The sequence below is a fragment of the Phacochoerus africanus genome, chromosome 7 (assembly GCF_016906955.1).
Source record: "Phacochoerus africanus isolate WHEZ1 chromosome 7, ROS_Pafr_v1, whole genome shotgun sequence".
In the NCBI taxonomy this organism is placed as follows: domain Eukaryota; kingdom Metazoa; phylum Chordata; class Mammalia; order Artiodactyla; family Suidae; genus Phacochoerus; species Phacochoerus africanus.
Window position 1 is genome coordinate 56,035,146 of NC_062550.1, and position 14,765 is coordinate 56,049,910.

General features: G+C 36.2%; 1 protein-coding gene across 3 annotated transcripts in view; it reads right to left on the reverse strand.

Annotated features, from left to right (window-relative positions):
* Positions 1 to 14,765, reverse strand: part of SLCO1C1 (solute carrier organic anion transporter family member 1C1) — a 78,142-nt gene that overhangs the window by 13,155 nt on the left and 50,222 nt on the right. For 2 of the 3 annotated variants that reach the window (XM_047787448.1, XM_047787450.1), the window contains 3 exons: positions 9,177 to 9,372; positions 5,597 to 5,762; positions 2,666 to 2,850 (listed from right to left, as the gene is read on the reverse strand). In XM_047787448.1, coding sequence (XP_047643404.1) covers positions 2,666 to 2,850; positions 5,597 to 5,762; positions 9,177 to 9,372 — 547 coding nt within the window. The remainder of the gene's footprint in view (positions 1 to 2,665; positions 2,851 to 5,596; positions 5,763 to 9,176; positions 9,373 to 14,765) is intronic. The other variant, XM_047787449.1, reaches the window with a different exon arrangement.

Below are 14,765 nucleotides of genomic sequence, written 5' to 3' on the forward strand. Positions count from 1 at the left end.
TGGAATGAAGTCAGTTTTAGTCAGTAAAGTAACAAAGATTCACAGAAAAAAAATCTAAAAAATTGTAAGAATATGAGGCACAATAAGGGATTAGTAATCTGTAACTAGTTTTTGTGAGTTTTGCTCTAAAACACAGGACCATTCTGATACAAGTTGATACAATCAGAATCACTGTGGCATACCAAGTGTTTTTGCCAAATAGTAAGGAACTGAATTTACCAGCCAAGTACTAGAATATCTAAAATAACAAGAACATCCTTAGTATGACTGCAGAGCTTAAACTGATGGATTGCCTATAGATTTTAATAGTAATAATCATGGAAGTTCCTGTTGTGGCTCAGCAGTAATGAGCTAAACTAGTATCCATCAGGATGCAGGTTTGATCCCTGGCCTTTTTCAGTGAGTTAAGTATCTACTGTAGGTCACAGACACAGCTCAGATGTGGTGTTGCTGTGGTGTAGGCCAGCAGTTGTAGCTCTGATTCGACTTCTAGCCTGGGAACTTCCATATTCTGCAACTTTGGCCCTAAAAAGAAAAAAAATTGATAATCATGATTAAATGCAATAACCACTGAATGTTAACCATGGTAGTAAGTTCTTCATATGCATAAAATCATTTAACCTCTGCTTTTTTTTTTTGTCTTTTTGCCATTTCTTGGGCCACTCCTGTGGCATATGGAGGTTCCCAGGCTAGGGGTCGAATCAGAGCTGTTGCCACCAGCCTACGCCACAGCCACAGAAACGTGGGATCCAAGCCGTGTCTGCAACCCACATCACAGCTCATGGCAATGCCGGATCCTTAACCCACTGAGCAAGGCCAGGGATCGAAACTGCAACCTCATGGTTCCTAGTCGGATTCGTTAACCACTGAGCCACGACAGGAACTCCGACCTCTGCTTTAAAACGGGTAAAAAATCACAACTTTTCTCTTTAAAGCAAAGGACATTTTCTTCTGACATCAAAATGTGGTTCATTTCATGGGGTGAGGTGAAGAAATGTGGTGAGGAAATTTCTTCCTCTAGAAGCCTAATTATTTCCTTGGCCCAGGTGACTTGGTACGATATAAGGAAATGTTTAAGAAATAAGTACCCATGAAGAACTATCCTGGTCTGAAAACTCTGGGGCCATGCTTTCCCCTCAAACCCAAGCTCCCGTCTGAAAAACATCAACAGCTCATGTTCTCCATAATCCTTCTTAAGAAAAACAGATTTGTGGATGTTAGGTCTCATTTTCTGTTGATCTTTCCTAATTGATTTCCATATTAATTGTGGGAAATTAAAGATGCATATAATATTTTTATTAGTTTCATTTTAGAAAAACAATATTCATCCTTGGTTGTGTGAATTAATTTAAAAATCACCAAATCCATCTCAAAAGATTGGTTTCCAGTAAAAATTTGACTTTTCATGTTTAATAATTTTATTAAAATTTTTTATATCTTTAGGTGATTTTGATCCGTTGTATAACAGTAATATTTACAACACTAATTCAATAAGGAGGAAAATTTTATAATTAAAAATACTTGTTACAAAACTAATATTTTAAATTTTGAATTTATGTGTATATTTTATAGAGGTCTATTTTAGGAAAGCCAATAAAAATGTACAAGCATAAGTTATAATGAAAAATTTCTATTCAACCACCTTTTAAATTTATATATTTATCTCTAATTTTAGTAAAATTTTCATAATATAAAAGTTATATTTTTTCCATTTTAAAATATATAATACAGTTGCATTTGGTACATTTACCAAATGCAAACAAATGTTATGCAAGCATTAGTATTGTCTAGTTCTATTTTTATCATCCAAAGAGGAAATCTTACCCACTAAACAGTCACTTCCCTGTCTTCCTCCCCTCTTCCTGCCTCTCATAGCACCTGGAAACCACTAGTCTTCTCTCTGTCTCTATGAATTTGCATTCACTCGGTGTTTTGTATATATATATAGAATCATATATTATGTGGCCTTTTGCATCTAACTTCTTTCACTTAGCATAAGATTTCTGAGTCTCATCCATTGTTACAGAGTGTATCAGTGATTTATTCTTTTTCGTGGCTTAGTAATATTCCATTGTTTGGATATACCACATTTTGTTTATCCATTCAGTGGTTGACAGGCATTTGCATTATTTCCACCATTTGAGAGTGCTACTGTGAACACTCATTGGGAAGGATTTATCTGAGAACCAATTTTCATTTCTTTGAGGAATGGAATTCCTGCATCATGTGGTAATTCTGTGTTTAACTTACTGAAGAACTGCCAAGCTGTTTTCCACTGTGGCTGTACCATTTTACATTCACACCCACAATGTACAAGGGTTCCAATTTCTCTAGTCCTCACCAACACTAATTAGTTTTTGGTTTTGTTTTTGATGATAGACATCCCAGTGGGTGTAAAGTGGCATCTCATTGTGGTTTTGATTTGAACTTCCCTAACAAAGTGATTATTAACACTGAGTATCTTCTCATATGCTGTATTCAACTACATTTTTGTATAAAAACCTGAAGTGGTAAAACATAAAATTGGAGCAAGAATGTGGGACATTTTTCCTGAGAGAACTATAAAGAATTATAAAAACTCCACATAGTAGAATTTGAAATCACTGCTCTAGATGACTACAGTAAGTCTTATATTAAAATTGGGGCAGAGAGAATCAGTGTCTACCTCAGAAGCAATATGTATCCAGGTATGCCACCTAGAGACAAAGTATAGGACGTGATGACTGAAATGATAAGAAAATACAGAAACATTCTAGGACATCCATTATCTTTCTGACATCTTCCCACCATGCCTGAGGAATTTCCTGATTTTGAGGCTGCAGCTCCCACACAGGTGCAGTTGTAAAATATCTGTAATACAATATGGAAAAATCCAATTACTGAGGTGTCATATTAAATTAAAAAATAAATATTTATTGTAAAAGACTTTGTAGCATATATTTATTACATAAACAATGGGGAAAGTTTTATTTTTTTCCAAGTTACATTATATCAAGCAGAGTGAAATCTAGAGAGACATTTCATTATCCAAAGAGCATTTAGTCTACCAACTACTGATCCTATAGAACAATCTCCAAGCAAATCCTAACAAGTCTAATAGTATCTTATCTTCTCTACCACTTCTACATCTAAGCCACTGTTTTTTTTTCTTGCTTTGATTATTGTGATAATCATTATTCTTCATGCTCACACCTCTTTCTGCTCTTACTCAGCTATAGTCTGTTTTCCACAATAACCAATGTGGGATTTTAAACATGGCAGTAGTTGGCACCACTATTCTCAACCTTTCAATGGCTTCTCATTGTACTTAGATAAAACCCCAAGTCCTTATAATGGTTTCCATACTACCCATGACACGGCTGAATTTCACCCTGATCTCATTGCTCAAGGATCTTCCTTCTCCCTCTACTTCAGCCACACACATGGGTTCCTATGGGGCCCTTGCCAACCCTCAAACATGGTGAGTTTATCTAGACCTCATGGCCCTCCTCTTTGCTGGAAAGTTCATCTAGAGAGTTACATGGCTGGTATACATTCAGGTCTCGGCTCAGATTGTTTATTAAAGGGAGGTTTCATTGACCGCCCATTCAAAATAATACCTCCATCTCACCCCACTTTTATTCTAACTTATGTTTTCCTCATGGTGCTTACTTATTGGAATATCATATAATCATTTAATTTTAAATTACCTATCCACAGTAAAATGTAACCTCTGGAAGAAACTCTTTGTACATCTAGGCCTAAAAATAGCCCCTTATTGTAGGCACTGAGTAAAAATTTGTTAACTAAATGGATACAGTATAAAGATAGGACAGAATTTATATGAGAGGAAAAATTGTACCTCTTGAGTATAACTCAACTAATCTTGGATAGAGAGGCAACTTTCATGATATCTCATCAGTTTCTATAAATTCCTTGTATGAATGTGTACATATGAGTTGTCATTTTTATTATGGAAGAGTGAAATTTAAAAAAATGAAACAAAAGTGACATTTCCTTTCAAGAGAAGAGTAGACATACAGGTTTTTGTTTTTTGTTTTTAACTTTCAGGTAAAAAAGGTTGAATCTTGATGTTTCTCATTAGATACATAAGTTTAGGCAGTTTCCTTGAATCTCAGTGCTTCAGTTCTCACATGAAAAAAATAAGTGAAATAATACCCATCACTTGAGGATCATGATGTTTAAATACAATTTTATTTTTAAAGCACCTTCCTTAGCCCTTGGCATGCAATGTTTTTAATAAATGGAAGCTTTGGTTAAGAAAAAACTTCAAACAATTTGGGCCAAAGAGTAGTGGCCAAAGTTTGCTGGGGTGGTAGCGGGGCAGGGGGAGGAGGGGGGAGAATGGAAAGAAGGAAGAAAGGGGATGGAAGTGAAAACTCAGATTTCAGTTGACAGGGTACTCTTATTCACTGTTGCTAAAGACCAATCCTTTTTGCTTTAGATAAAATGTCAAAATAGTAGTTCCCATCGTGACCCAGTGGTTAACAGATCCGACTAGGAACCATGAGGTTGCGGGTTCGATCCCTGGCCTCACTCAGTGGGTTAAGGATCTGGCATTGCTGTGAGCTGTGGTGTAGGTCGCAGAGAGGGCTTGGATCCTGCATTGCTGTGGCTCTGGCGTAGGCCAGCTGCTACAGATCCAATTTGACCCCTATCCTGGGAACCTCCATATGCCGTGGGAGCGGCCCTAGAAAAGGCAAAAAGACCAAAAAAAAAAAAGTCAAAATAACAACAGAGAGACAAAATTAACAAGCATTGATCTGTGTCTACAAAAGTGTTTGCCTAAGCATTCTTATCTAGTTGATAAGAATTTGTAAATATATGTGTGGTTTAATTTTCAGTCCTCCAGAGCTAAAATTCAGGCAGATTTTATCAGCCACAAATAAAAAGCCATCTGACTACTGTGCCATAGTAAATATAAGGTAAAGTCTATATTTGGGATTAGAATGCAAATATGCGATCAGAGGGAAAAGTCTGCTAATGACTGGAGTACATAATATCCTTCACCATTGTTTTCCTACCTCTATTTACAACCTTATCTTCCTCTTATAACTTATAGGAATCCTTCATTCCAGCCACCTGCTTTTTTCATCATTACATGAATTGGCTTGATATTTCAGACAGAGATGTTCCAGAAACATCAGTCTCCTCACAACCAGAATCCTGATCCCTGTGTCTAGACGTCCTAACACTGGCCTCTATTTGTCCTCTTCCTGAAAATTCCAAGGACCAGAGTCATGGGATCAGGAGAGATGGATCCCAGTGCAAATGTTATTATGATCTTATAACTGAGACTTTTTTATTTGAGGCTAATAGTCCTTATAAACAAAGTAAGAGAACTAAATAACATAATTACAATGTTCCTCCAGCCCATTTGGTTATTTTACTTCTTATTCTCATTACTCCAACAACTGTAGTTCTACTAGTGATGCTTATATTTCCTATTTCCACAAAAAAAAGAACAAGGGCAGAATAAGATCCAGGGTTCTACTAGTATAGTTCACCCCTGAGTTGGTACCTGAGCCTTATAGAGTTGTACAGTTATGCATTGTCACAGGCCCCATGAGTAGACACTTTAGAAAGGAGTTCTTACAGTGGTCTTTCCACTCCCAGTGGATGTTTGACAACCAGCAAGACAAGCTGTTACATATGTGATTCCATTTTCACCACACATTGGTTCCCATTTTGTCTCTGAACATTTGCATCTTGAGTTGCAATCTGAAAAGAGAGCTCGTTCATGATAAGAGACAGGTTTGGTTCTGAAAAGAAATGTAATGGTATAAAATATTACCTCTTAGTAGGCAGCACCCTCATATCTTCAAAAATCAAGTTCTTGAGCAATATAAATGGCACTGCCAGCAAAGTTTGTTTTGGAGGGATACAGTTGTCATCAGAATGATCAGAAATGCCAGCTTATGATCATTAAATGTGAATCCACTCTTAGCTATTTCTTGCAAGTTATCTTTAGAGGTTTACCACTCCACGTGATATCCAGTTCTTGGCTGATGGCTTTTACTAACATCTGCTGACTCTAGAATCTTCCAATATATTTCTATGCAAAGATATAGGAAAATGGCTAACAAGGTAGAAAAGTAAACTTGAAAAGTAACTTATGACATCACTCTTACTATAATATTTCACCTCATAGAACTGCTATGGTTTTGATCACCTCAAATGTGAAAACAAAAGACCTCTGAGAAGTCTTCTAGAATGAAAGCATATTTAGCTAGGCATCCTGGGAAATCATCTAGGACTACTTCATCTTATTCTCTTCCCTAAGGCATTCATTTTTAACTGAGACTTTCATAGTGTCTCAAAGTATAAATACATGTCTGTGAAAGCCCAGAATTAGGCCACTATGGATACTGTAGGACTGAGAACATAGAAAGTTAAAGCTGAAAGAATTGTGGGGGGTGATCTAGGCCAACTTATCATTGATCAGACCAGGAAAGTCAGGTCGAAAGTAGGTAGATGATTTGCTCAAATTCACAATGTTTAGTAGTGACAAACCCAAAATTAGAACCCTTTCAGGTCTCTGGATTCTAAATTCTTATCTTGCATCAGACTTATTATCATCACTGTAGAAGAAAAGTTTCTTCCATTACTATATCTCAAACTCATCTATAGTGTTCCTGTTGAATGTCCAGAGTCATAACTGCCTTGACAGACAAAGAAACTCTGGGTAACCCCTAGAAAGCATGTTGTATTTTATAAATCTAATACATTTATATTACTGAAGGTAGGTTAAAATTATTCCTTAGGACAATGTTGAAGAAATTCATTGCACATATGTTTTATGAAGGATGTGTTTATGGTGGAGTTGTTATTTAAAATTTTAATTATGAGTTTGAACAAATATGTCAGAATGTTTATTCTCTCTCTTTTTTTTTTTTTTGTCTTTAGGGGCCGCACTGGCAGCATATGGAGGTTCCCAGGTTAGAGGTTGAATCGGAGCTGTAGTTGCCAGCCTATGCCAGAGCCAAAGCAACACTGGATTGGAGCTGCGTCTGTGATCTACACCACAGCTCAGGGCAACACCAGATCCTTAACACACTGAGTGAGGCCAGGGTTTGAATCTGCAACCTCATGGATGCTAGTTGGGTTCATTAACCACTGAGCCATGACGGGAACTCCCAGAATGTTTATTCTCATTTCTTTGTTTCCAATGACAAAGCTACTTTTAAAAGTTGAATCTTTGCCATTGTTGAGAATATTCTAAAAAATATGGAAGGCAATTTCAAAAGAGGAGTTTAAAACAATGATAGCATTACTGCAATGATAGGCTTTCAAGGTGACTGCTTTTAAGGGCTAGTACTCAATGAATATATCATTTTTTATTTAAAATATTGCTCTTGTTACTGAGTATACTTTTCATGTAAATCTCAATATTTTTTCTGTTCATTTATATATTTGCTTTTGGCTTACAGACGGCATAATGCCATAGAAGAATATTATTATACTTTGAGGAAGCTAATTGACTTTTCTAAACTCAGTTCCACTTAAACAAAGATGACAAAACATACCTCATAAAGGCATCTGAAAATAGAAATGAGATAATAAAAGCTAAGGTTATTTTCAAAATTGCAAAATATAAAGTACTTTATCACTGTCCATCTACCATGTGGATAGTGAAAGATGGCTCAAACTTGTACTCTCTCTTGAAATTGCTGTTTACAGCTTAACATTCTTAATCTACATTTCTCACTGTTACCAAGGTAATGTTACCAACCCCCTTTAAGTCTAATATTGCTGTGATAACTCCCAGAAACAATGGTATATTAATTGTGCATTCACTAATTTTCCTGGATATTTTAGATGGCAAAAGGTATAATTGATGTTCACTTAACAGCAGGAGAAACCAGGTTAATGAAAGTAATAGAACATGAATACAAGACAGATAAGCATGGAAGGAAGCTGCAGAGCAAGCAGTGAGCAAGACGCAGCTGAACCATTAGGAAATAGAATGTAATGTTAGGAGTTTGGGCCACAGGCAGTTAGGCAGATACTATCATGGAGGTTGGCCTGGCAACCGGTAGCAGCTCAATAGTTTTTTTTAACAAATGATGTAGAGATAGGCAGAAGGATGAAGAGAGCTGCCTTTGGGAAATCATATTCAGAGGTAGAGGGATACAGGGCTCTTGAAGGGGAAAAGCAAAGTAATTTCTATAAGATACAGCCTTTAGACTGAAAACTAAAAAATCTAATCATCCATCTCATACAGCATGGCATAGGTCTGAAAGCATCAGTAAATATTCTTGCGATCAGCTGCAAAGAGCTAAAGAGATATGGCATGTGGGTCACTGGGTTGAGTGATGGCCATTCTCTCTAGGACTTTCCTTTGATTTGAGTAGCATAGACTGGAGAGTGTAGCATAGAGACCATTTTGGTTATACATATATCAAACTAAAGTATCCAGTTGTTTCCATGTGTGGCACATCTATTCTGTGCCAGTAACTACCAATCATTTTCATGTATCTTATCTTACATATGCCTTAGAAAACCTTAAAAGACAGTTATTCCTATTTTTAACATAGGAAAATTGAGGTTGGATTAGATTAAACAACCCACACACTGTCACTTCACCAAGAATGGGTAGAAGTAAAATTCAAGGTCTTTATTTTCCACTATCAGCTTGCTCTCCCATAAAGTAAGATGTGGATTTAGCATTTTAAAAGTATTTCTCGGAGTTCCCGTCATGGCTCAGTTGTTAAGGAATCCGACTAGGAACCATGAGGTTGTGGGTTCGATCCCTGGCCTTGCTCAGTGGTTTAGGGATCCAGCGTTTCCATGAGCTGTGGTGCAGATTGCAGACATAGCTCTGATCCCCGCGTTTCTGTGGCTGTGACGTAGGCTGGTGGCTACAGCTCTGATTCAACCCCTAGCCAGGGAACCTCCATATGCCGCAGGAGTGGCTGAAGAAATGGCAAAAAGACAAAAAAAATAAAATAAAATAAAAATAAAAATATTTCTCTAACATACTCAAATTCAAGGGAGATGACAGAATTTGGTGACAATAACAGCTTCTATGTCATAAGCATTGTCCACTGTTCTACAATAAAATAATAATTTTCATAGTTATGTTGCTTTACAGTTAAATTAGTTTATTTCAAAACTCTACCAAAATTGATTTGCTTAAACAAGGCAATCTCCTCAGATTACTTGAGTGAACATACCCTTGGTAGGTGACAGTTAGTCCTGCAACATCAGAATTTTCACAGCCCAGTGCAAACAGAGAAAGGAATAGGAGGTACCCAAGGACAGATGATCCCAAATAGAGTTTTGAGGCTCCACACACACCAATTTTGAATTTTTTCATAACTATCCCCCCAGAGAATATTCCAAGAGCCACTGCAGGTATGTTGATGAGCCCTGAGGAAAAAGAAAAATGTATCATTTTGTGAATCTCTAAAAGAAATCTGAGTGAACTCACACAAGTTTTCTAAGGGATAGTATAAAACTATGTAATAGTTAACATATTAAACTACTTGGTCAATTTAGATAATAGAAATATTCAGTCACTATCATCTAGGGTTGAGATTAGTGATCACAGCTGACAGACACAGTTCTGCCTCTCACAATGTCTAGCACAGGGTTTGAAATCAATAAACACCAAATAACTCATTGAATCAATGTCTTTCTGGTCCAATCCCAAGATTATCGGGTACAATCAGGTAGCTCTTAGGTGACTATGATGTTATTAAAAGGTTGTGTGTGAATATCATTGTACACCTATAAATGTAATAAAATTCACTAAGTAATTTTAAAAAAAGAATAGGCAAATGGATTGTAGAGAATTTAAAAAGTCTTAGTTCTATTTTCCGGCCCAAACAGAAATTGCTTTTATTGTCCCAGCCTCTTAGCCTCTTAGTGTGTTATCCTTTCTAACAATTTAAAACAATGATATATTATTAGACAACTTTCTTACTTGTTACTTTTTTACAATGTACCAAGTACTCAGCTAAGCATTTGATAAATTATTACATCTACTCTTCACCACAACCTTCATAAATAGGCATATTATTATCCTCATTTTAGAGACCAATTTGTTCATATTGTGGTTAGTAAGTGGTAAAGCTAGATTTGCATCCAGGAGGTTCAATGTCAAGTTCCATGTTTTCAGTCAATATGTCAAACAGCCTCTCCTTCAAAGGATTGAAGAGACAGTATTCTTTATAAATAGATGTGCAATCTCACTGATAGTCAAATAAAGGTGGCTTAAAAGCAATACTAGGAAAAGGTCCAATAAAGTGGTTGAAAGCTTGGACTCTAAAGGCTCAACTGCATGGATTTGGATCTCAGTTCTACAACTTAGTAGCTGTGCAACTGCAGGTAATTCTCTGAATTTCTCTAAACCTTTCTCCTCTCATATATGAAGCTAATAATAGTGTTGTTGAGGTGATTAAATGACATTAAAAGTTATTAGCACAATACCTGGCAAAAAACTTTGATTCAATTAAGTTATTATTAATACTTCTATCTACAAGATTTACAAAGATGAAAATATTGGGGTAGGGAGAAGTGGAACACCTCTGTGTTAGGAGACATGAGGAAAGGTTTTTGGTGCCCTTTCTCTACAGAGAAATTGGAAATAACTGTAGAGAAAGGTAATCAGGCACTCAACAATAAAGAACTTCTCTATGAATTAGTGTTTCTAATATTGTGTACCCATCAATCACTGATGTCCATGTTATCTTGAGGTTTTGAGATAACACGTTTCTTTCAAAAGTACTGAACTTTGTAGAAAATTCAGCCAATATGCAAGGTTCAATATGAGCTTAGCAACTTCTGAGGTAAACATCCTGACTCTGACTAAATTTGATCATACTGAAAACTTAAAAACACTGACATCTAATTAATAATAAGATGCAAACTAACTTCCTTCTTGCTATTTTCTTTCTTTTTAGAATTCTATATCCAGCCTCTGAACTTTCGTAGGATCTAAAATATCAACTATGTAATAATCTTAACTAGCTATTACATCATTTTATTTTAAAAATATTTTCACCATCTATTTTATAGATGATTTTTAAAAGGGCATATTGCTTCATCTCTTTTGGTTTGACTATACATTCATTAACTTATTAAAATGATCACATTAGAAATCAACCCTCCTTAAAAAGACATGTATATGAAATTAGTGAAAAGAAGAGAGGTTAATTTTTGCTTCTTCAGCTGAAATGAAGTTTGGGGATGTGCAAGTAGCAGAGATTGTATATTGGGCCCCTGAAGAGCCAAACATCAACTAAGAGGCACCAGGTTATTATTGTTATTATTATCATCCCTAAAAGTTTATTTATTTATTGAATGAAAGATTCTTTAAATTCTACGGCGCTTTATAATTTTCTAAAGTTTCACATGACTCCAGATAATTCCATAATAACCCTTTTTTTAGTCCCCTGACCCTGCATTGCCCTTCCCCCCTCCCTCTTCCTGCTGGTAACCACTAGTTTGTTCTCTATATCTGTGAGTCTGTTGCTTTTTTATTTTATTCACTGGTTTGTTGCAGTTTTTTAGGTTCCACATATAAGTGATATACAGTATTTCTCTTTCTCTGTCTGACATGTTATATAGCATAAAATGCTCCAAATCCATCCATGTTGCTGCAAATGGCAAAATTTCATTCTTATAACTGAGTAGTATTCCGTTGTATATATGTACCACATCTTCTTTACCCATTTATCTGTTGATGGAAATGTTGGTTTCTTCCATACCCTGGTTGTTGTAAATAATACTACTATGAACATTGGGGTGCATGTAGCCTTTCAAATTAGAGTTTTATTTTTTCCGGAGTGGAATTGCTGGATCATATAATAGAATTAATATTGTTAAAATGACCTTACGACCCAAGGCAATCTATAGGTTCAATGCATTCTCTATCAAAATACCAATGGCATTTTAACAGAAGAGATTATTATAAAAAGAGAAAGAGAAGACAGTAAATAATATAATGAACCTGGTTTCTCATGACCCAAGTTATTAATTGCTAATATTTTCTCATTTTTTCCCTGATTTTTAAAATTATGGAGATACAGGAAACTGATTCTCCCTCTGTTCTGTTTTCCTTCCCAAGAACAAGTGCTGCAGGAGTTAACAAGTGCTGCAGGAGTTAGCTTTACGGCACAAAAGAAATGAATCTGACTAGACTCCGTAGGATGTGGGTTCAATCCCTGGCTTCGCTCAGTGGGTTGATGATCCGGCATTGCCATAAGCTATGGTGTAGGTTGCAAATGCGGCTTGGATCCCATGTGGCTGTGGCTGTGGCATAGGCTCCTAGCCCGGGAACTGCCATGGATTTGATGTATTTAATTTAAGCCCCATATTTTTACACAAGTATTCTTAGTATTTGACTTTGAATCCCTTCTTATAGACCTGAGAATGACACAAAAAAGCACAGAGTTCTATTCTCTTTCTCAGTTCTATCCTCAAAAAGCAATTTATGGGAAAAAATAATTTCTGAAAACAAAACACTAAGCTGAAAACTTCAGAGAATGTGGTTAAAATTTAATTTTGTAAAGCACCCATCAAACCTGGGACATAATAAATCATAGCACAAAATGCACTCTTTAGCCTGTAGCTATGTAGAATGCTGAATTCTGCTGACCTCCCACCACTCCATCTGGTCTAGAAGAGCCTGAAAATCAAAATCAAAATGAGGGAGGGGCATTTCTCCCTCAGTATGAATTTTCAAAATTAGGAATATCCTCTCCTGATTGGCCTCTTTTTAGAGACTTGTGCCGTCCTGAAACTTACAGAGGATTTAATGTGTTCTCTTGCTCCTAGATCTTTCCACTTAAGATATTTGCTGAATCTGACCCCATGTCCTTCCAAATCTCCACCCCAATTCTCATACTTTCATTTTTTAGCACTTTCTTATGCTTTTGTTCTTAGGTATCATCACCTTCTCCTGAAAATTCTTTATGACTCCAAGAGTAGGTTTGTCCTTCCAGAATACTCTGAGCTTTCCCTACTTAAAGCAATTATCATATCCTCCACCAGCCATGTGGTGGGACTCCAGGGGATGAATCTGATCCTAAGGTGAATAGCTTGATCATCAGAACCCCTTTTCCACTCTCAGTCTGAGGCCCTTGTGCCAGGTCCTGTAGGTAGCAGCATTGGTACTTGTAAGAGCACAATTACCTGTTAGCTTATTTGGTTCTACCTTTGACTTTCCAACCAAACCTTCAAGGCAAGAACTGTGTTCACCATCAAATCATGTGTTTCTTGGACAGATTGCTTTCTGTAAAAATGTGCATAAAAAACATTTCTCCAGGATATCTTACTCTCCTATATCAAAATAACTAAATTATAACATGATCCCAAAGAAGATTAGTAGTGCTTTACAAATATACTGTCAACTTGATTCTCCCTTCTAAGCTCCCTAAGATCTATAAGCTGTCCATGCTGGGCCAATTTGATGTTGAAGTTCCTGAAAATCAGATGAGATGTAGTTCTTGCCTCCCAAAGCTTCTTTTCTTTCATCTTGGGTATTCTTGAGTCATTTAATGAGGTAGAAATTTCACTCTGACTCCATTGCATACTTTTTCCACTCACCCCATAAAATATGTTGCTTTAAAAGTGTTGACCATCTAAATATTACAAATGGAAATATTAGCTGTAATTTATGTTAGCTCTCACAATTCATTTCAATTTATTTATGGATTTTTTTTCTTTTAGGTATGCACCCACAGCATATGGAGGTTCCCGGACTAGGGGTCAAATCAGAGCTGTAACATGGGCCTATGCCACAGCAATGCAGGATCTGAGCTATATCTGTGACCTACATCACAGCTCATGGCAACACTGGATCCTTAACCCACTGAGCAAGGCCAGGGATTGAACCCATGACCTCATGGATACTAGTTAGGTTCATTAAGAGCCAAGCCAAGACAGGAACATCTATTTATGAATTTTTAATGTAACTTAATTCTTGAACACATCATCATAAAATTCTAAATTTGTTATGCTAGCGTAGCCACAAAATAATGATTTCCATTATAATCATCTTTTCTCAAATAATTCTTAATTTTTCTTTGTATGTGTAATAAGCTCCAAACATTGAGAATGATAATCATCGTCAACAATAGCCAGTATCAGTGTATCTTCTCTATGAGTTACTATCTTATTTAATTAAAAATTTTCCTGGGAGTTCCCACCATGGCACAGTGGATTAAGTCTCTGACTGCAATGAATTGGGTCTCTGTGGAGGCATGGGTTTGGTTCCCTACCAGGCACAATGGGTTAAAGATCGAGCATCGCCACAGCTGCAGTGTAGGTCAGATTCAATCCCTGGCCAGGGAATTTCCATAAGCTGTGGGTGAGCAAAAAAATTAAGCTGAAATAAGTAAGTAACTGCAATCTATGCATTAAGAAGAAAAAAGAAAGATCATTTCCATGTAAATTCATAGCGATGGGAGAAGCTTAAATGAAAGATTCATCTGTCTAATCAAACTTCTTTCAAAAACTTTAGTACAAATTACAATGGAATTTTTTGTAGTTTTATTGAAATATAGTTGACTTATAATGTTGTGTTAGATTCAGGTGTATAGCAAAAGTGAATCAATTATATATACATACATACATTGCTTTTCAGATTCTTTTCTTATCTGGGTTATTACAAAACATTGAGTAGATTTCCCTGTTATACAATATGTCCTTGTTACTCATCTATTTTATGTATAGTAGTGTGTATGCATTAATCCCAAACCCCTAATTTATCCTTCCCCCACCACATTTCTCCTTTGGTAGCCATGAGTTTGGTTTCT